The 22,389-nt window shown below is 41.4% G+C and overlaps 1 protein-coding gene across 1 annotated transcript; it reads right to left on the bottom strand.

Moving 5' to 3' along the window:
• Positions 1 to 679: 679 nt before the first annotated feature.
• On the bottom strand, positions 680 to 19,705 carry LOC133949033 (monocarboxylate transporter 2-like). Its single transcript, XM_062383160.1, has 5 exons — positions 19,265 to 19,705; positions 10,648 to 10,887; positions 5,490 to 5,633; positions 3,955 to 4,758; positions 680 to 3,551 (listed from the first exon to the last, which is right to left on the bottom strand). Exons 2-5 carry the CDS (start codon positions 10,856 to 10,858, stop codon positions 3,280 to 3,282), a joined length of 1,431 nt encoding a protein of 476 aa, XP_062239144.1. The 5' UTR covers positions 10,859 to 10,887; positions 19,265 to 19,705; the 3' UTR covers positions 680 to 3,279.
• Between the last annotated feature and the right edge of the window lie 2,684 nt (positions 19,706 to 22,389).

Here is a 22,389-nt window from a genome sequence, read left to right on the forward strand (position 1 = left end):
CCACCTTCAGATTGATTTCCCTTTAAAATGAAACTACTTCCCTTACACAGATTTAATCTGGTCCAGATTCTGAAATTCAGAATCCACAACACTAGGTCAGGAAACTCTTGGGGGGGGGGGGTTCCGTGCCTCCTGGGCCACTGCTGTTCATTCTGCTACCTCTACGGAAGCAATACAAGCTTCTAACTTATTATTAAAGATTTTAGGGAAAAACCTGGAGTAAAAATCATAAATTGTACATGGCTCAGAAGAAATTTAAAAAATATAGTTTTGTTCTATCAAACCATTGCATGGGTTGTGTTTTGTCCTGAACCTGTACATTTTCAAATATAAATACCACAAAAAAATATTCCCAACACCAAAAGAAAAAAAAAGTACAGATACATTTGCATTACCCATGAGAATGAAATCTTACAGGTTTGACGAAAAAGGTAAAATATGAAAATTGGTTTGTTCCTGTTGAAACTTGGCTTTTACCTTTTGTTCTGGGTGGTTTTGGAACCAGCAGGGGGCAGTGTTATTTAGTAGAGAGTGATTGTACAGCAGTGTGTCTCCCTCATCATGCACAGTGAGCACAGTGAATAAAAGCAGTTCCTCTTTCCACTAACTGAGTGCAAGCAGGAACAGTCAACATTCATTAGGTATAGATCATATTCATTAGACAAAACTACAAGGAAGGTACAGACATTGTAATATATTTAATAACTACAATCGGCATGAAATGCGGGTGAACAAAGTGCATTTTGGGAGTTTGAGTTACAGTCACTTGAGTCAGTGACGAAGAGGTAATCTCAATATGTAGGGACCTAACATAAGACAAGCTGGGGTTGTCTGAGGTTTGCTGGGGCAGACTGGCTCATTTCCATACGGCAGTAGTTCTCAAATGGGGGGCAGGGTCCGTGAGAAGTTTACAGACTCACCCATTTAAATAATCATCAGTATCGCGTGTTGAAATGGTAGACACCTTTTTAAAACACGTCTAATATCATTGCATGACATTTTTCCTTTTATTAAAAAAAAATGTGGCTCTGTGAAATCATTTCGAGGGTCATACATGCATGAGGGGGGTCCCTGGAATATTTTCACACTTGTAGGGTTCCTTGGCTGAGAAAAAATGTTCTCAGAAGAAGTCGTTCTTTTTCAACACTTTCCCACCAATACACTCGGACTTCATCCCCATTAAACCGTAGAGGATGTTAGGGTCATTATCCCTGGGTAAAGGTGGTACATTGTTAGAGCCTCTGCTACGCAGCTGGACATTCATTTTCATGAGTCTGAAGATAATGACAGGTTTGTTTTGTTCATGATTGCTTTGACCGACCACATTTGTTATTAAAATTGGCTGAGGCAGGACGCCATGTGGTCGTCTCCGGGCTTCAGGTGGCGAGACAGAAAACAATCAACAGCACAGTGTAGGTTGACATTTACAAAATAAAATAAAACATGGAATGGATTGAATATTGAACAACATTGACAACAGACAGTTACATTGTTTCGTGATAGGTGGACACGTCGAGAGTACACAGTGAGATTGCAGATACAGGTAGACTTGATTAGCATCCGTTCATTTGTATCATCAGCGGTAATCCTTCAGATGTTTTAAAGCTCGTTTTAACATTTCAATGCGGACGAATGGAGCCGGTAACATCGAGATCCTAACAGCAGAATAAGCGTTGTATAATACTATCACGTATACACTGTACAACTGGAATTACACTACATCACATTTAAGGCAACGCATCATAGATTGGACTGTTAAACTGACCACGAGATAAACTGCACGTTTCCCTGTATGTCTGCATTTCAATATGAGTGAGTTGAGAGATTTTGGTCATTAATACCTTATTAAGGCCCACAGAGGAAATTACATTCAACCATGATCAGATGTATTGAGTTGCAGCAGTTTTATGAAGAGGGTTGGGGAGTCGTATGGTCATTTTTTTTCTTTCAGTGCAGCATACGGCAAATGAGTGCAATATTGAGCATTAGACAACTTACAAGGAGCCTTTCATGACTTGATCGAACGTATTAAAGTGGGACATTGGTGCAGGTTTTACAACACGACAGAACAGTGCTCGGGTGGGCAGTATAATGTGCGTGGACCAGCGTCACCAGCTGTGAACACATCTGCTCTTTATTTATGGAAGTGAGGTTTTAGGACGCCCAACTGCCATATGAAAGAATGCAATTAGGGTTGTTACATTCTGGTTTTTGCTGACACGTATCACGGATCAAGCGCACCGAGTTAATCAGAAAGTGAGAGTTTTTGCTTCCTTCAAAGCTGAGCAACCAGGAAAGCCACGGCTCCTCTTTTGTTCCATATTGATTTGATCTTCAGGAAAAATAGCCTAAAGTGTCAGTGTCCTTTGAACAGTCTGTGGGAAAGACTATCGAAAAGGTATTTTAAAGGTTGCATGTTGGAAAAAGAATGCATCCATTATTATTGCTAGCTTAATGTCTGAAATTGTCACATCTCTTCATTTTCCGATGAGGAATCAGCACCTCTGATCTGACTGTGAAGTTGGTATAATCAGAGCCTGGATCTTCATCTAGGAGGACTCCAGAGGGTTGTGCAGAGATCTTAACTCAACATGTGAATTCAGTGGGCTGGTGATGTTGGAACATTGGCAACACGTTGATACTATGTGTTCAGATGTGATCGGAAGACACAGGAGGAGAAACGGAATGACGCTGGTTGCTACAGCTCGGGATATTTTCACTTGTTGCAACTGACCTAAAATCCTGTATGACCACATTGCAGCAGATAATACTTGACAGCAGAGTTGATTGACTGACTGTTTTTTCTTATTATCTGCCAACATCAACACAGAATTGCTGTTTGTTCTCAGCTGACGTAGTTTCACCAGAAAACAATAATCTCATATTCTGTCTATAACTGCAACCGGGTAATCTGTGGTGGAGAAGTTGGTTCCTCAGTTGCAGTCTTGTATTTACAGACAATCCAAAATAATGAAATACAGTCATTTCTATACTGTTTTCCACAATCATCTTCTGACTTGTAGCCTCTTCGCATGTGTACAGTATCCTACAGGATTGTCCCTGGTTAATATTTCTGTTAAAGTCACAGCTGAAGCTCTTTGACAAACAGCCGCTAGTCCAGGCTTCCTACAACACAGTGGTTGCTTTGGAAGTTAGTCTTAGAGAAATGCCAAGGACACCTAGAGGTGATTCTTGATGTGGAGCTCAGTTTGATCGTAGGTGAAAGTGTTGCAAGGTTGCGCTGGAGCTGAAGGGGAGTGGTTGGGAGAGCCGACGGATCTAGATGTTGGTTTCCCGCTGCATAGATTCCTCATCTTTGTTGACCAGCTCCTCAGACGCCTGGGCCTCCCCACCAGCCTCCTTAAGATCCTGATCTTTGTCTGGATCTTCTGTTTCAGTCCGTTTGTACATTTCTGCCTGTTTGCGCTCGCGGTCCAAGAGCCTGTAGTTAATGAAGTTCCCAATGAAGAGCCAAATACTAGCCAAAATCACCACAGCTCCACAGCAGAAGTACATGTACTTGTAGCTTTTTGTGACGTCTACCAGCTTCCCTGTAGGACAACACAAAGTTTTAAAATGTTAAAGTATCGTCAAAAGGTTGTATTAGATTTTGCAGAAAATATTTCTACACGTCAACAATTGCCGATTGTTATTAACTGAGTGATTGTCTGGTTATATCCACATTCATAAATAAATAACAATGTTGTGGAATAAATTTGATTTAACCATTATTTAAAAAGGATTTCTCTTGAGATACATGGTCTCTTTCACAATAAAATAAGATAAGATTTGTCATTAATCAACAATCACATGAAACACTACAGAAAAAACAAGACATTATAGGTTAGATATAACTGATCAAATGTGATAGACAGAAGAGATAAGAACCAATGAAGACAATTGTAATCTTGCATGTGAGTGAATGAATTATGCTCGTAGACATATAGATCATACCTGCTAGAGGTGGACCGAGAAGGACGGGGCAGCACTCCACGATGGTGGTGAGTCCCACAGCACTGGAGAACCTCGGAGCCCCGACAAGGTCCATCAGTGTTTCAAACAGCACTGAGCTGACCATGCCAAAGGCAAAGCCGAAGAACACTGCGTACACTACCAGGCCGGTGTAGCTCTCAACAAAAGGGCAGAGGATGTGGCACACCCCATTGTACAGCACAGCAAAGCTGAAGAAGTACTGGATCCTTGGCCGAACCCAACGCGAATTGGCCAGTAGCCCCATTGACGGCCTGGCGAACATGTCGACAAAAGCCAGAATGGAAAGCAGGAAGGCAGCGGAGTACTCATCCACACCCATGTCCTTGGCGTAGGCTGCAAGGAAGACAATAGGTGCGAAGAAGCCCAGGAACATGATGACATTGCCCACCAGGTAGATGAGGAAGCCACGATGTTTGAAGAGCGTCAGATCTAGGTACTTGTTGACTGTTTGCCAAACGCTGCACTTCTCCTTTGTCGTAGTGGTGATGGCGGCCAACTCTTCTTCCTTCTTGACCTTGCCGGGTGGCGGCCCCAGAGGCCTCATGAGGGCACCGGCCACACAGCAGTTCAACAGCAGGCCGCCCAGGATGAGAAAGCTGCCTCTCCAGCCGAACTGGTTGAAGAGGTACTGGTTGAGAGGAGCCAAGGTGCAGAGGAACACCGGACTGCCGGCCATCGCCAGCCCGTTAGCGATGGGCCGCTTCTTCGAAAAGTATTTGCCAATCATAGTCAGCGCCGGCTGCAGGTTGAATGCTAGTCCAAGACCTACGAGGAAAGATTGGTGACCGTCATGCTACAGTTGCTAATGTAATCACCTGTGCAAAACAACACTATTTTACTTTCAAATTTCCTACATAAAAAAACTGTTCCTCTCCTAATTAGCGATACGGATTGTCCAAATATCTGTCAAATAACTAAATGCTGCAGTTAGAACATTAAAATATTCTCACATATAAGCAAATTGTAAATACTTTCTAAATGTGTACCAGGTAAAGAAAATATGATGAAGAAAGCAGTTTAGATTTCCCGATTTTGTTAGTGACAGAGTTTTGTTTCCATTTATGTGATACATTTCCCAGTTATGTATTAAGTTTTATCAAAAGGCATATTGTACACACTCCTTCTTTCAAATAAAATGCAATAAAATTGAGCAATATTATTTGTCATATTACACAATTAAATGTCTTATAATGTAAAAACCCCAAAGAGCCACCCACAGTATCACTTTTTAAACGGCCTTAGTGCTGGGTAAGACGTACAGTAGTGGGTTCTCTCTCTTCTCGTGGGTATTGATTATTAGATGGTAAATTCATTAAGGTTTATAAAGGACAGACTGTTATTGATGTGCTGTATCTGCAGCAAACACCAAAATAGACTGAGTAAACAAACACACACTATTTTCATGTAAAGGCTGTTTACCTTTCAACCTGCTGTTAAGAAGAAGGGGTTAATCAAATTAACTCGAAATGGACTTAAGTGGAATTAGACGTACTTACCACCGATAACTCCTATGCAGAAGTAAAGCTGCATCACATTGTTGCAGAAGGACGCTAAAATCATGCCGGTGGAAACGAGGCAGCCCCCCATCATGACGATGGGCCTGCAGCCGTACTTGTTGACCAGTATGCTGCTGATGGGACCTGGAACAAATGGAAGAAACAAAACAAAAGAAAAACAAATCAACCCACACGTTATATGTTTACAATGCAAGATCACCGAAATTGAGCGCACAATGATTTAATCTAGTTAGTGCTGCACGCCAGCAGGAGCCTGGCTTCTATTAATATCAGCAAGCAGGCTGTTTAAATATTTAAACATTGCACTCCCATCAAGTAAGTGGCAATGTCATGAATTAGAAAAGACCTGCATAGACGAATGTTATTTTTATGTTTGTGTCTGTTGCTTTAACACACAACACAGATGGTTATGTAGTGTCAAACTGTTTTTACATTCTCCAGTCTGTGTAGAGAGACACACATACTTTTGCTGTGGTATGAAATGCAATTGCTGAAACGTACGCCATGACATGTGACCTTCATCTACACAAAAACATTTGGTTCAGGAATTAGCAGATTGTTCCACAAGATGAGAACACTCGCACAAAATAAGGTTGCCTTTTACAAATCCAGCAGATACAGACAAGCAGAGGAGAATAGTATATATATATATATATACACAAAACTCACAACTCTAACTTAATGAGAAAATATTACTGGGCTGGTATATACCTTGTATACCTGGGATACTCAATGAGTTTTTATTGTTTAAATGATGAGGCCTTACACAGCCACTTCCTGTTTTGTAGTACAGACATATTTTGCTGTGCTACCAAATGTAACTGTTGCAATGTATGCCATGAATTGCAATAATCATTACGTGCATTAATTTTTATTTATAACCTCAACAAATTGCATAACACATATGCATTTAAAGTCTTGTCGTTTAATATAAAACACAGTGCATCTGGAAAATATGAGCAAGGTGGGTGCCATATTTAGAATTGAGTGTGGCACAGCCATAATAAAAATCAGCCATAATATATACATTCTTATTCAAAATGACAGTGCTGAGGAAAGTTTTCTCTTAATATTCAGAATCTGTATCCTGTGTTATCACTGTAAATGCTGAACTAACGAGATTACTCACAAGTGTAACTGAAAAAAAACCTTTATATTATGTTTCTATAGCTGGTATTCTCAATATGTTCTGACCATTTGAATTATGACTCGATTCACTGAATGATTAAGTTAAATGCTGGACTGTGCATTTTATATTAGACTGTCACTATATTCTACTGTTTACATTGTTACACTTATGGTATATAAAGACATTTGATCAGTTGAATAAATCTCAGTACAAAACTTCCTGTTAAAACTTTTAGGAATCTTTGCATCGTATAATTGACACCGTCGCCTTCTGCCTTTGCTGAATTTTAAGTACAGGAGGTGTAAATCGAATAGGGAGACAGAAAAGTAATGAAAGATGTATTTTTTTTTTTTTAAATAATGCTCTCATTACCAGCCAGAAGATGTATCATATTTCTGCAAGACCCAGGGCAATTTAAAAAGCCACTACGGGCGAGGAGTCATCGGACTTAATTTGCTCTGCATGAATCTTTTTTTCGACCTTGAGGAAAAGTTCGCCTCATTTGCATCCACGCCAGTGATCAGTATTCTCGGGGGCTCGGCAGGACCCGAATCGGAGGAGATGAGGGAGCCCTTGAGCCTGCACATTACCTCCCTTGAAAAAAGGGCTTATCATGTGCCGGGCAGTGGCAGCGTCGGCTTCATTACACAGTGGACAAAGCCACAAACTAAATATAACCACCTAGATACGAGAAGGGAAGGACCCATATAGACACATATAGAAATGTGTCGAACGGTTTGTTCCCGCTTTAATATGAGCTGCAGCGCCATGGCTGCCGGTTATCCATCACACTCAAAAGAAGCTGAGGAAGTGGAAGCAAACATCTTTTAAAAACTATTACGGTGCAAGAAGAGACAGACACGGTTTTCTAAAGGGACAGTGTGTTTGGCCCATTACCCATTACACAGATATTCCCAGGGACATAACGGAGGGTAGACCAACTATTTAATAAAAGTTTATCCATATTTCTGGGTTGACCCGAGGCTGTGAGGTAAAGTTTAGAGTTGTGTAGCTGTATGCAGCAAACGAAGTAGAGAGTCCAGATTAAGGAAGCAGGCTTGTGACGGGAAGGATTCCAGTTCTATCTCCTCTGCTGACAAGATAAAAGTGTATTAGGGGGGGCAGCCACCACCACGGCTCTGGCGAAGCTGCTCAGGGACCAGCTGATAAGACGGTGGTCGTGCGAGGCAGCTTCCAGATGTCCACATGAAGAACCAAGTCAATCAGAGTGAGGTGTGGCTGGGTGAGCAGGACACTGCTCTGAGCTCTCCGCGGTTTATAAAAAGCAGTAAATGGCTTCCGTCTTGCTCACTTTAAATTAATGAAATGAAGACGAGAATAAAAAGTTGTAAGATGCTGTTAATGGCCGAGCATTGCCTTGATGTGTATGACACAGTGTGTGTAATTGAAATAATAATAATACAAATCCTATGAGACACTTCTATTGTCTAATAGTGACTCAACTTCCAGCTTTTGGTCCGAAAGTCTGACCTTTCAAAAAAAAAATTCAACACAATGGTTCAGTCTGATCCAGACCAAGACAACCTCTTTAGGGGGAAGTCAATTTTGTCCGGATCTTGGTCTTAGTCTGAAAAGTCCTAAGTCCTGGACCATTAGCGTGAATGTGAAAGTGCCCTTTGTCACATGCACGCTGCTGGCCAGTTCACATTGTTAATGGTATGCATTCAGGTAGCCCTTTTCTAGTGTTAATGATATTCATCCATCAATATAAACCATATACACCACATGAACGCATGATGGAGGTGTGTTGATATCCTAAAATGGATCAGAAAGACAAATTTGAAACATACATTAAATTCTTTCTTCTTTTTTTTTCCAATATACCCAGGTTTGGTACTTTAAGTAATTTAGGGACAATAAATTGATTTTGGATTGTTCAGTCTGGAGTTTGCTTAGTCGGTTGATTTCCAATTGTGATAAATTTCATGTTATCACTGAAATCAGAATTCATTGATAAAAAAAAGTTGGCAGGTTGGAGAAAGAAGGCCAGAGATGAACAGCACTGAAATGTCAAAGGTCATTTTTTGTAAATTCAATAGATTGGATTGTTATTTTTCTGGATGTCTGAAGCTGTAGCTCATTACCAGGCGGCCTCACACTAATGACAGAGCTGTGTAAACACCGACACAGACACCCACACACACACACACGCAGGCAGGGATGGAGAATCACGGAAGATGTTAAACATTCAGATAGAGATCGCTTCATCAGCGTAAGAGACAGAACAAGAGAGCAGGCGCTTAATGAATAGCTGATGAGTGTGATCAATGCGAATGAATGAGTAACAAGAGCCGTTCTCTTAGTAACTGCACATATTGACAAAGTCGCCACATGGTGATGACACAGTCGCGCTGAAGCTGGATCAGCAGCTGCCGATCAATGAAGTCCTATGATGTGGCAGAGGACACACTTCATGGTGAGGGGTTTATATCTCTACGAGGTCTCAGGTCAAAAACTTTCATGTACATTTTTTGTGGTCATTTTGGCTTTATTGATAAGACAGAAGAGTCAAATGGGGAGACAGAGTGGAGAAGACAAGGAGGGGGGCGGGGGAGTGAAAACCTTATGTCAATAAATCGATTGGTGGATCAAATAAAAAAGAATCTGCAACTTTTCTGTTATTTTTCAAGATAAAGTGTAGAAAGTAGCTGCATATCCCTGACTCATAAAGAAGATAGCCTCCCCTTAATTGTGTATTTGATGTCACAATTACTTCAAGAATAAAAAGTAAATATGTGATAGTCTGTGCAGTAGTGACCAGGGGGTGGAGCTTCCGTAGCAAGCTCGACCAATCGCGAGTCACCTTGTAAATTGAATATATTTACCAGCACTTGGTGCAGTACTCCTACTTATTTCTTAAAGATATTGCCTATTATATAAAATACAAGTACAAGTCTTTAAAATATCAGTCCGTATTTTATTAAACCTTGTTTTAAACATTTTGACTATTTCTAGTTATTAGACGACTGAAGCTGAATGAAGCATCCATCACATTCTTTCACTGGTCTTGGTAGAAGGGATTGAATGAGCTTTCCAGGCCTGTCGATGACCAGTACAGATGGTGACGACGGCAGTACTAAGAGTGACAGGAGGATTACAGCATGGACAGATGGCCGACGTGGCACTGCCAAGCAGGAGGTTGTGGGGTTGAAGCCAACGAGGGGAATGTAGCAGGTGCCTGGAGCTTTATAGTGGAGTATAAGATCTGCTGTAAACACACATTCTTATGCTCTGTACTCAAGAAAGAGATAAGAACCAGGTGGAGCATTGTGACAGTATTTCATCTGATGAAAGATTTGTCATTGGTCTGAATTTGAACTCAGCTGTATTAGAATTTTTAATGTGTAAGAAATCTCATCTCAGGATGTGTCACTGAGTCTAGGATGCTGTGGTTAAAAATGTAGGTCATGATTTCATTACACAACCTACTTCTTCCTCCATCTCATCAGAAAAAGAAACCCACACAGGAAACTATGCACCATGCAAAATGTTTAACTAATTATAGATTCGCCTTAAAGAAATATTAACACTGTGATTTGAATGGTAGTAGAGGAACTGGGTTAGAATTCCGGATTATTTTTTTTTTACATTTTATAAATGATACATGAAACCTTGCACTTTTGACGAAGATAACTATATCTGAATGAGTCACTTCCTGTTTAAAGAATGACTTCAAGAAGAAGATGAGGAAATTCAAAATGTATTTCTTGATGATGATCAAACATCGCCTACCAGTCTTACTAAAGTTGATCAGATTTTTGGCAATTTTTCAAGAAAGTTTGGTTTGAATCACTTTTCCTGTGCTAAATTTGACAGCTGGGACTGACTCTCAATTGGTCGAGCACATTTACCATCAGGACATCGATGGTGTCGCCCGAGGAGCCGGGGATCTAACCACTGACCCACTGGTCCCGGGCGACCCGCCCTTCCTCCTGAGCCACAGCCGCAGCCCTTTGGAGACGAAGGTCAGACGAAGCACCAACTCACCTGCAGCATACATGACCGCGAGCATGATGGAGGAGATCCATGCGATCTGACTGTAGGAGGCATCGAAGATGATCTGGATGTCTTTGAAGAAGACTGTGATGGCCTTGGGAAAGGCGTACGAGAAGCCTATGGAGATGAAGGAGGCAAACACCACAGCCCATCCCCACTCGCCGTCTGGGGGGGGCACGACAGGGGCACTAGGGGGCGGCATCGCTGGCCCTCGTCAACACAGAGTGTTCACTGCAACGACAAGAAAACAGAGAGGACATTAAAACCTACCAGGCATTACTCTGCTTTTTTAACTCCTTATATTTTATTTCCGAAATAACGCATGAATTCACTTTGTCCTTTCTCATTTTCTCCAGGTTCTTGGGACTTTAAGCATTGACATGAATTAACCAGAGCAGTTTATAGGAAACTGTCACAGATGATTACTTACAATACAGAGATAAATCAGATTACCAGCAGCAGCTCATATTGACAGTACACAGACGGCAGTGGGATTGCCGAGGAGGTCAAAGCTTTGTCCTTCACATGTCATTTAACAGAAACCAGTGGTAATGTGACACGGAGAAGGACATACCAGAGGTCCGTATCCTGGAAGAGACGTGTACAAACACACGCTCTGTCTCACACACACACACAAACACACACACATGCACAGCGTAGTAATTATACATAGGGCAGGTACTCACTCTAACAGAGTTACCAGACCAGACCTGCCCAGTATTCACCTTGAGGCACCCCCCCCAAAGCCCTGAGGCGATAATGGGAACAAGTTGGAGGCTGTTGTTTGAAATCCGTTGCCACTGTGGTCAATGCAAACACACCCTGATTACATGTGACAAACAGAGAGCGCACACTGCACACTCCGCACTTGAGTTATGCGAGTGGACTGACGTGCGGAAACACACACAGACATACACACACACACGCACACACACCTCGTAAGAACCAAAAAGGGCGGCTGTTATAGTTTAGCTCTGTCTGACTTCATTAGCGTAGCCTCTCTGAATCAATCAGGAACCAGTTTACAGCTGTATGATTAGCTCATGACGCACACTGACATGACGGTTTGTTTTTTTCATTAATAAACAGTCCGTGGGAGAATCCACTTGTTTCATTGTGTTTGCACAGCAGCAACGCCAGAGTGCAATTATGTCGGATCAGCAAATCTAGACAGGGATCAGCGAGTGTGGCTGAGCAAGACATGACTCTGGTGTTTGCAAGTTCAAGGGGAATTCCACCAAGTGTACACGTCAAGGTCAGTTCAAACGTCTCGTGTTTTTTTTTTTATGGCTCTGGAGTGAGCTTTCCAGTTTCCCTATTGGTTGCACAGATAACATCTTCGATATTCAGAATATTCCCCGGGAGCTACACCTGCAGGCATACACCTGCTGCAACAAGTTTACACAGTCACTTCTTACAGGCCTGTCTATAGCGTTGGAACATAAAATCACACAGTAACCCTCTCCAAACCTTTCCCAACGAATTGGATACCTCAAACACTCATTCCTTGGATTACACTGCCTTCCCTGAGCATTATCTCCCAGCCCAACATCCTGATTGACAGTTAAAGGGTTTATTTACCGAGTTTTTACAGCCGCTACAATTCCAGTGGAAGTAGTTCCCGTTTCTGCTCACTGACCAGTAACTACCAGCACACAACACTACAACCTTAAAGGAGAGCGGACTCCTCAGTCTGTAAATGACCCGTGAACATCAGCCACCTCATATAAATAAATGATGTTGCTCTCTCTCCCCGTTGCCACTCTCCCCTGGTCAGATTGCGATGCTGTAGAGACTTGTAAAAAGTTATACTCTAAGTGTTATTAGTGATAATACCTCGTGCCAATAAGCACATTCACCAAGTCTTTTAAAACATAACATTTGTAATTTGAGAGTTTATATTGTTTGAAGAAATCTGGGAAATAAGGAGGCACAGCTGGTTGTCTTAGTAACCAGAGTTAGTTATTATTGGAGTTTTGATCAATTACTTTGTTGATACATGTATAAAATAACAAAATCATTGATATTATATCATGTTTACATAATATATTTGTATTTAATTGAATCAATTATTATTCTGATTACAGTTGTTCCATAACAGTTATATATTGTTTTATATATTTCTATGTGTATTTCAAGTCCTGATTTTATCGTACTTATGTCTACACTAAAATATGTATTTAAAACATATTGTTTGACGTTTAAATTAAGCTAAAACCAGCCTGGTGAATGGAAGTTTGATCCTCTGTGTACCACCCTTGCATTGGCCCTTCAATCAAAGTTAGAGATTATGCCGTTTTTTCCCAGAGGTCCATATAGTGGGTTTAATCCACGCTAATCAGATTATAGTCTGTCTGCAGCAGCACTCGCTGTAGATACTGGTTTTGATTGATTGAACGTGACGACAACACACAAAGGAGCCTCAGAACTCGTAAGCAGCTTAAATTGATGGGTTGGAATATGAAGCTCCAAACCGATTGACCATAACAGAACCGCGACAGGTTCAGGGGGGGAAAAAAACCTCCAGACAAGCTTGACGTATGTGGCTTATGATCAGTAATATAGGTACGTAAGAAGTCCAGCGAAGCACAGTTCCAATTCAGTTGTAAAATGTCAACACTTGGAGTGACTCACACTTCTACTGTCAGCTCCTTCATAAGAGCTCTGGTTGGAGCAAAGTCGATGCAAATGTTGTAACAGCAAGGTGAGTGGAAATATTTGACTGTCATCTGTGGGTATTATTAGGTGCCACACCTATGTCCCCGCCCACAGTTAAGGTGCATGATTGCAGAGGTTGTAGTTAATGTATATAGAAACCTGTGGGGATATTCCTTTTTCTTGTTATTCTCACAAAAGAGCTACAGTCGACAGTATGCGAGCATTCCAGCCGCCATTGACCAGCAGCCCTGCAATACGTCGTGCGTGTCCCCCCCCCCCTCCCCAGACTTAAAGGTTTCAAAAATAAAATGGCATTTGTGTTGTTAAGCCTTGTAAAATCTTATCTCAACACATAATCGGCACCGTGAAAGCAGCACATTCACACAGTGGCAGCAGCTCCAGAATAGGCCACTGCTAACTGAATGTTTCAGTCTAACAAAGACCCTATGGTAAAATAGGGTCTGGTAAAACATCTGTGTCTGGAGTGAACAGCTCTGAGTTCAGTAGTGGACGGACGTGAGACACAGTGAGGACACTACATTATTTTTCTGTGAGAGTGCATATGTGCCCTGGTCCACATATGAAGCCCCGCCCACTCGGCTGACGCCATCTGGCCCCCTACAGTTTTTCAATGAATTGAATGAATTATCTCACACACACATGCACACGCACAAAGGAGCCGTCTGTTATAGGCAGTCTGGATGAAGACAATAACGCACTTAGTCTTTGCAGACCGCGATGTCGTACACAGTTATGTGCATTTAGAATGTGGGATGTTGGAGATGCGTTCTAATGTCATGTGTGGCGGGACGTAGCTGTCCACTATGATGGCCTCCACAGCCTATGAGGTTCTTTTTACAGACACATTTTTAACGTTTAAAAAACAATGAGCAAAACCCACAAGCAACCAGAACCCAGAGGCAACTCTTACATTGCTTGTCTGACCTGCAAATTGAAAAAATGAATGAAACACAGCAGAGTCCACACATGCAAGAAGATGGGGGGAAATAGCAGTTACAAAAGAACCACAATCAACCACACACACACGCACACACATACACATAAACATGCACATGCACACCCACACAGTAGTGTCACTGCATCGATTTCCTGGAGAATTACTCTTACCTTAACCACAGTTACAACTTGCCTAACCCTAACCCATACCCATACCCATACCCATACCCATATCCTAACCTTAACCTTAACCTAAATATAACCTTAAAATGTAATGATTTACATGATAGTGAAAAAATGTTGGCCTCATAAGAAAGAAACATCCCCCTAATGAAGTATGTAAACAGATTTAGGTCCCCACAAAATGAGGAATACACAAACTTACGCAGAAAGAAACACACACAGACACACACGTCGTAGTTTGATACTGGGCAGGGCACACGGCTTGTTTTGGTCCGTTATACTTGAAATGACCAGCTGCCTTCACCTTGGTGAGTTTATTGAAACAGAAACGTTGAGTCAATGAGTTGCACGGAGGAGGCAGGAACCAAAATACTCTTTCTATAATCAAATCAGCCAAGAGGAAAAAAAAGTCACAAGACTGAGTCACTCAGCACTGGACTCCTAAAGAACAGCTCAGTCAGTGTGTGTGTGTGTGTGTGTGTGTGTGTTTGTGTGTGTGTCCCCCAAGGACATCACTAATGGTAGCACCTTGGCAGAGGGCCTGAAAGACTGCATTCTTTGTGTTGTGGACGCACACAGGATCTCAGGTTTAACTCACAACAAGGGCCAAGAGGAGACCACAGTGTTGCATTTCAGGTAAGTTTGAGTATATGGGCGTGGCCTTCAAGGTTAGGCAAATAAAAGTTGTGCATACAGAGAGGCTGAGACACGGCTAGGTAAAAATAAATCACAATCTGGTCAATTGGGGAGACTGGAAGAGGAAAACACAAACACTTCCCACTACACAAACCCAGCGTTGTATGAGATGTGCCTATAGTTTTCTTTGAGAGCCAATACAAGTCTTCAAGTTATCTGTTAATCTCATCAAGATAAGCTTGAATGTTATTGTATCAAATATCTAGATAAACTACTATTTAATCCCTTTCTATTCTTGATTTGGCACCGTGTCATGTTTCAGATTCTGTGTGGTGCACTATGTGGATGTGTCACCTGCATTAGTGGACAGTTAAAGGTAGTTGACACAGTCCTTATACCACTCATATTTCGATTGCTCCATCCCCTAAACAGGAAGTGAATCATTCAAATCTTATCAGCTTGTTCAAACATGTAAGGTTGGTCATTCATTCATCAGAATATTAATCAGGATCTTACTAACCCTAGTAAAGTTTAGGAGTTGGAACCCAGGACCTCTGAGATCCTTCAAATCACATTGTGAACATTCTCTTTAAAACAACATTTTGTCGGTTTTTAGTAACATGCTGTAGCTACTATATGCTACAGCATGCAGACTACACAAAACCAGGGGATGGAACTACCAAACCTCTGGTTGGTGGACAAACCGCTTCAACTCCTGAGACACGGCTGCCAGGTTGTGGTTGTGGTCACTGAATGAAAGGTTGTTCTCCATCTTAAGGAAAATATCTGGTTCCACAATAGCCAATTGTTCTTGAATGCAAACAGCCTGGAACCAGTCTTGCCAGTGGTTTGACCAGTTACGGTGGTTTTATTAGAGTTGCTTTGCTAATGAGAGCAGAGAGATAAACCGCAGCTTTGGAATGCAAAATACACCAATTGATGAATGCTAAAAGGCACGATAGAGCAACCCTTTTTTTACATTGCACAACATTTGATCATATAGAAATATCGACTGTGATGAAAGGATAGACAACTTTGTATTAACAGGTAGATTTTAATGGAGCAGTGGCTATTGCAGCAGGGAGGGAACAGGCAAAGCACCATGTTTCCTCTGATAGTAAAGCTTTCTTTGACTTCTTATTCGCTGAGTTGAGTAACTTCACTGCTAGGGTTGGGCAGTGGTTTCTGAAGTTTAATTAGATGAACTGGTAACTGTAAACCCTGTAAAACTTTTCCTCTACCCTCACCGGCTGCCAGGTTTACCATCAGCTGACCTTCCCCCACCTCGCCCTCGGCAGACTTAAGGTTATGGCAACGCAAGATTAGCTCTAGGGCAACTTCTAAAGTAGCACTACTCACTTTGTTGAGAGAGTTCATCATTAACCCAATCAGCAGCTCCTTACACGTCGCCCAAAACACACATTATCTTCTTGTTGGCACCGTGACATCTAATCTCCCCACGGTGATCCTGTAAACACACGGTGTAGAGCCCCAACAGGTGGAAGTACCACAAAAACAAAGGTTCCCTCTCAAACCTGCTTTCTAAAGAAAAGGACCACCAGGTAGGTCCTCCCGCTAAATGTACCAAGATCATTTTACTCGATCCAATCAATTGTCCGTCTGTCTACTCTGAGGCCCCTGGGCTGGGTTTCCTGGGAAAGAGCCTTGATTAAAAAAAACACTCCTCTAACCTTACCACTGAAACAGGGTGGAAAACCTCCAACAATTATCTGCCCTGCTCAGCAACACTGTGTTCTCTGGAACCCTTTTGTTTGTTGTGTTTGATCACCTCAGCACGAAACGAGAGCATCATTCAACCCACCACTGACACCAAAAGACACTGGTGTGGACACAACAGCACTCTGGAAAAGTCCATCCACTTCATGCTGTCATGTGGGTTGGTAACACCCACATTTCCTGAGCCAAAACCACCAATCAGATGCCCCGGCTCTGCTGCACACCTCCGAACCCGTCATGAAGGTCAAAGACACAGGTTAGGAAATGACATATATTTGTTTTTATCTTGACAGATTTACATATGATCTTATCTGTGCCACCTTAACAACCTTAATGACTGAATGTGAGCGTGTCACTTTTTAATAGCCTCCCTGTATAAGTTTTTTACAGATTAGTGACTGAGTTTCGAATACCACTTTTATTGAGGTAATTAAAAAAAGGCGTATTGCTTCTTGCAGTATGCAAATTATGAGGTTTTCAAATGTAATGCGTTTCCCATTTGGAGTACAATGGTTTTGACTGTATCAGGTGATGTTGATGGCACACAGCAGGAGGCTTGTGTCCACAATAAACTTCTCTATTGAAACACGGAAGGAGGCCCGGGTCCACATTGTGAAGGGCGTCTACTGGCAAACAGTGTGTTTCAGTTACTGACACCTTGTAACTGAAGGCAGGACGACATGAAGAACAAGAAAAAACACTGCAACAACAAAGTAAAACTGCAAAAAACACCTCAACTTTCAGCCAAGATTATAGGACTCCATGAAAAACCTCGGCTGGGTTGCTACTAAACACTACACTTGTCCCAATTGAAATGTTTAAATAGCTGCAGAACAAAAGGACCCTTCTTCGAAATGTGCTCAATAATGAGAAACTTTCCTCTAGGAATTTTAGAATGAAGTTTTTTTTTTCTGCTTACAGTGAAAATCAATACAGTAAATACAACCAGCAGTCAAGCAGGACATTACCCCCCCGTAAAAACCTCTGTTTCACTTGTTCACTGTAAAGTTTGTGTAAAGATTAACTTAATGAGAGTTAACACATAGGCTGCTTGCTGTTTCCCAGTTTCCTGTTTTGATGCCAGGAAACTGGCAAGTTAACTACCTGCTGAGGAGAGCTTCATAAATGGAAAAAGGTACCAATATTATCATCCAACGCCAAACAAGAAAACAAAGAAGAGGATTTCCCAAACTATCAAATAATTCCTGTAACTTAAAATTAATTTTCAGAGGGTTAGGGTTAATTCATTACAATCAAGAATTTGTGGATACAGCCTAAAGGCTCATTTATGTGAAGCATTAGATATTTCTGAGAAAAGGAAAAAACGCAAAGGACGCATAGAAGTATATTAGCAGTGATAGTGACATTGTTAAAAAAGGATGCAAGTGTTGTTGTACGTAAATGGAGAATGCATATGAACCTTTACTTGATCTGGTTTGACCGCTAGCTCAGAAAGTTAGCTAACATCCCTGCCTCTATATCAACTACAAATGATTTAAAGTCAGATACAACTTTAGCAATACCGAAGAAAATTCAGGCGTGAGTAAGTAAAGAGAATTGAACGATCAGGGCCAGTGAGTATTTAAACATAAATCAAAATATAAAGTAAGAATAAAGTGTATACCGGTACGTAAGGGCAAGCTGGATACATTTTTTTCAATTACACACTAGCATATTACGTGTGTCACGTGGCTATTTGGTCCAATCAAAATCAGGCCTGCGGTTCAATAAGGTCCACGTGGATAATGACCCTGAGATGTCAGGGCAGGGCAGATGAAATACCTGTGGTTTATTTCATTTTCGTTTTCATTACCCGAACTCCACTCCTTGTGGGACAGTACAGCCTGAAGTGTGACAGTTTGAAGAGGAAACCACAATGTGACATGTGGAGTTATTTTTACAGCAGCTGATCACAGGAGGGCTCAGCTTGTGCTAAACCTGCTTAGGAGACAACACACCCTCCTCACACCCACGGCTGACAACAGAGAGTAAATGGTGTTGTGTGTTATATTGTGAAATAACCATGACAAGGTGAGAGAATGATGCAACAGGGTGAGTCCTCAGCACCGCAGCCTGATCATATGATGCTGCTGATGTAAGGATAGGGACCGGATGAAGCCAGTCTTCGAGCCCAGGGCCTACACGCTCTGCACCCGGCCGCGTCTTTCCTCCAAGTGTTAAAATCACCCAACTGGTTCTTTCCTGCAGACGTTCAACTGCGCGCCTGAGATGGCACGGATCTCTACCCTTTCCTCACCCCACCAAAAAGCCTGCCCCTGAACGCACCACGAAACGCACCGTCAAACTCTCTCAGTCACGCATCACCCACTCATCGCGGCACATGCTCGTCCCCGCAAAAGCCGACAAACCCAGCGCGAGAGCCCGGTGAATCCTCCTGATCACCGGCCGCGTAAAGACGCATCAAGCGGTACTTTACCTGTGGACTGGACGGATGATGGATGATGGAGCGCAGGGTGTCCGGCTCGGTGACCTTGCAGCAGCAGCAGCAGCAGCAGCAGCGGAGATGTGCTGTGTGTGTGTGAGTGTGTGTGTGTCAGTGAGGTGGACGGATCAGTGTGTGTGTGTTTGAATTTCCTGACTGACTGAGTCGCTGTGTGACGTGGAGCTGCGGAGGGCGGCGCTGTCCCGGCCTCTGTTTCTATTTCTGCACCGAGCTGCTCCACACGATGCTCGTGGTACTTCACCACGCGTTACTCGTTACATCACACACACACACACACACACATACACACACACACACACACACACACACTTATACACGTTCCTCCACGCGGCTCATGGGTAATGTAGTGTTTCAACAACGTGTTACATGAATATGAAGGACAAAACATCAATCAATAAATAAAGAATAAATAAATAAATGTGGGGATTAATGAATAAATTGATGAATGTAGAAATGAACAAATAAATCTTGATTTTAATTCAATAATTTGTTGATTTGTGAATACAGAAATAAATGACCAAATACATTCAAAAATAAGAAAGAAATGTAGAAGTAAAGAAAGAAAAAAAAAAAATAGGGATATTTAATAGATATTTTTTTAAGGGAAATAAATTAGTAGAATTTATATAATTAGTAAGTTAACCAACGTGTGAATACAGCAATACATGAATAAATACGCCTATAAGAAAATGAATCGATCAATCAATAAATGTACAGCTACAGAAATGAACGCATACAAATAAATAATTAAATGTAGAAATTAATGTTGAATTACAGAATTAAATAAGTAAATAAAGAAACATGGCTGACTCAGGGTGAGGATCGAGAGTCTAAGTTTGAGCAGAGGAAGTGAAAGTGCTGAAAGTGAAAGATAAAATATTAGGGCGATATAAATACTCCACAGCTGCAATGTTGGTCTCAGTTTTTTGAGATTTTTTTTGATATTCTTCTTCCTCTTCAGAACAAAACCTATGAGATAAAACATTACATTACATAACTGATATGTTATGTAATGCAGATGTGCCACGAGGGCTGTGCAATGTATACTGTATGCCATTGTTAGTAGTCGTAGTATAAGTGTATGTGTGTGTGTGTGTGTGTGTGTGTGTGTGTGTGTGTGTGTGTGTGTGTGTGTGTGTGTGTGTGTGTGTGTGTGTGTTCGCCAAACTGTTGTGTATGGGTTTAAAAGTTAATTGAAAGACATTTTTTTACATGATACATATAGTTCTATCTTCTATGGACCTGAAGGTCGAAGTCCAGAAAATATTTCCTGTTATACATATATTTGATATTATGTTAACATGCTTGTGGTGTTGGATGTGGTCGTTCTCCTAAATGTTGTGTGCGTGCACAAAGCTGCTCACATCATCAACTACAAACCTAATCTGGGTCACTGGAGCTCAATCAATGGGATTAATTTGAAAGGGTCACAGTGAAGCTTGGATAAATGATGACAGAGACTTGTCAAATGTCAAAGAAGTAATTTAAGAACAAGTAAATATATGAAACAACCAACCTGGAAGTAATTAGATGATGGCTGAACTCAACAATGGATTAAGTTGGTAATTGTAAAGCAAATTATTATTGAAGTAAAATATGTGTTGTATGGGATTGCAACACTAGATCTGCAAATAAAAGTTATGTTTGAGTGCTACATATACATGGTTGCTATACTGCAGTCTGATTTATGATTTAAATATATATATTTATGATTTTAAACAAATCAAAATGAGTGTGTTTTACAGTAAAGCTAAATATCAGCTATGATCATTTGCCAACTTTACGACATCTAGCCTGTCCTCACATTAATTTTAACCTTAACTCCATAAGGTGGAATCAATATATATATATATAAAGCTCTAAATTTAAGCATTTTTTACAATTTGGGGAAGCTCAGCAAGCTACAAACCCACCCCATACATATTTTAAACATCCAAAATTATTTGGTTTTGTTCCTGACCCTAAATTCCTTTAGTAAACATTTTTTTATTTGGGAAAACTGACTAGATACAGCCTGAATCACGGGCCTCATGTACTGCAGCATATATGCAGTTAATTTTCAGTCGTCCAGCTTTCCTTTCCAGGAAACTCCTCCAGAGAGCTCCTCCCTATAAATTCTTCAATATGTGCAAACATTCAGGGAACCTACATATACACAGCATTCCTGACCATATACACGTCACTTTAGGTCCTTCCACTCAACCTAATATAACATGTGCAGCATAAGCCATTCACTGTTTTTTTCTCTGGGACATTATTCATTTAAATTTGTTTTTGGCTCTTTGGCTTCTGAATTCTCCTCTATAGGTTCCCCAGTAATAGTTGTATACTTGGTCTACCAGTCGCCCTGTGTTGCGCAGGATGTGAACAGCAATTTTTTTTTTGGGTGTGAAAACAACTGCCTGCTGCTGTTTGAAATAAAGTAAGAATCAATGAAACATTAAAGCCGCACAAGCAGAACAATTTCATAAAACTTCTCTGTTGCTGTCATTATGGCAAGTTTACAGACATGGACTCTGGAATGTTGGGTCTGGACATTTACCAGAGTTTGTCTTTCTCATATAAGGAACACAGCAGGAGAATCTCCAGGTCCGATACATTCACAACTAGAGAATCAGAATCAAAATCCTTTAATAGTCCCACAGTGGGGAAATTTGAGGGTTTACAGCAGCAGCGTAGGTAGAATGCAACGAGAGCAAAAGAAAAAGCAAAAACAACATAGTAAGAAACAAAAACAACAATGAGCAAAATAATACAATTAAATAATTTAATTAAATAATTAAATAAATTGCACAAATTGCACGAATTGTGTTGTGTGTTAAATGGGATCACAGCTGGTTGTACAGTCTGAAAGCAGCAGGAAGGAAGGAGCTGCGGTACCTCTCCCTCACACACCGGGGGTGAATCAGCCGGTGGCTGAAGGAGCTGTTTAGAGCTGCCAGGGTGTCCCGCATGGGGTGGGAGGATAATATCCGAGGTCATTCAGGTGTGTGTGTGTATGAGGTGTGTGTGTGGGGGGGGGGGGTTCTCACATGGGCTCGCTCAGACACTTTCTAGATATTTTACCAGGACGCTGTGGAGGGGGAACTTCTGGAAAA

This window comes from Platichthys flesus, chromosome 23 (assembly GCF_949316205.1).
Source record: "Platichthys flesus chromosome 23, fPlaFle2.1, whole genome shotgun sequence".
Taxonomy (NCBI): domain Eukaryota; kingdom Metazoa; phylum Chordata; class Actinopteri; order Pleuronectiformes; family Pleuronectidae; genus Platichthys; species Platichthys flesus.

What these genes read in the sequence shown, in the direction of transcription:
- LOC133949033 (XM_062383160.1), bottom strand. Translation starts at nt 10,858, where the DNA reads ATGCCGCCCCCTAGTGCCCCTGTCGTGCCCCCCCCAGACGGCGAGTGG. An exon ending in CGCGGTCATGTATGCTGCAG is followed by an intron (nt 5,634 to 10,647) that starts GTGAGTTGGTGC and finishes CATTTGTTCCAG; the next exon opens with GTCCCATCAGCAGCATACTG. An exon ending in TCTCGGTCCACCTCTAGCAG is followed by an intron (nt 3,552 to 3,954) that starts GTATGATCTATA and finishes GTTGTCCTACAG; the next exon opens with GGAAGCTGGTAGACGTCACA.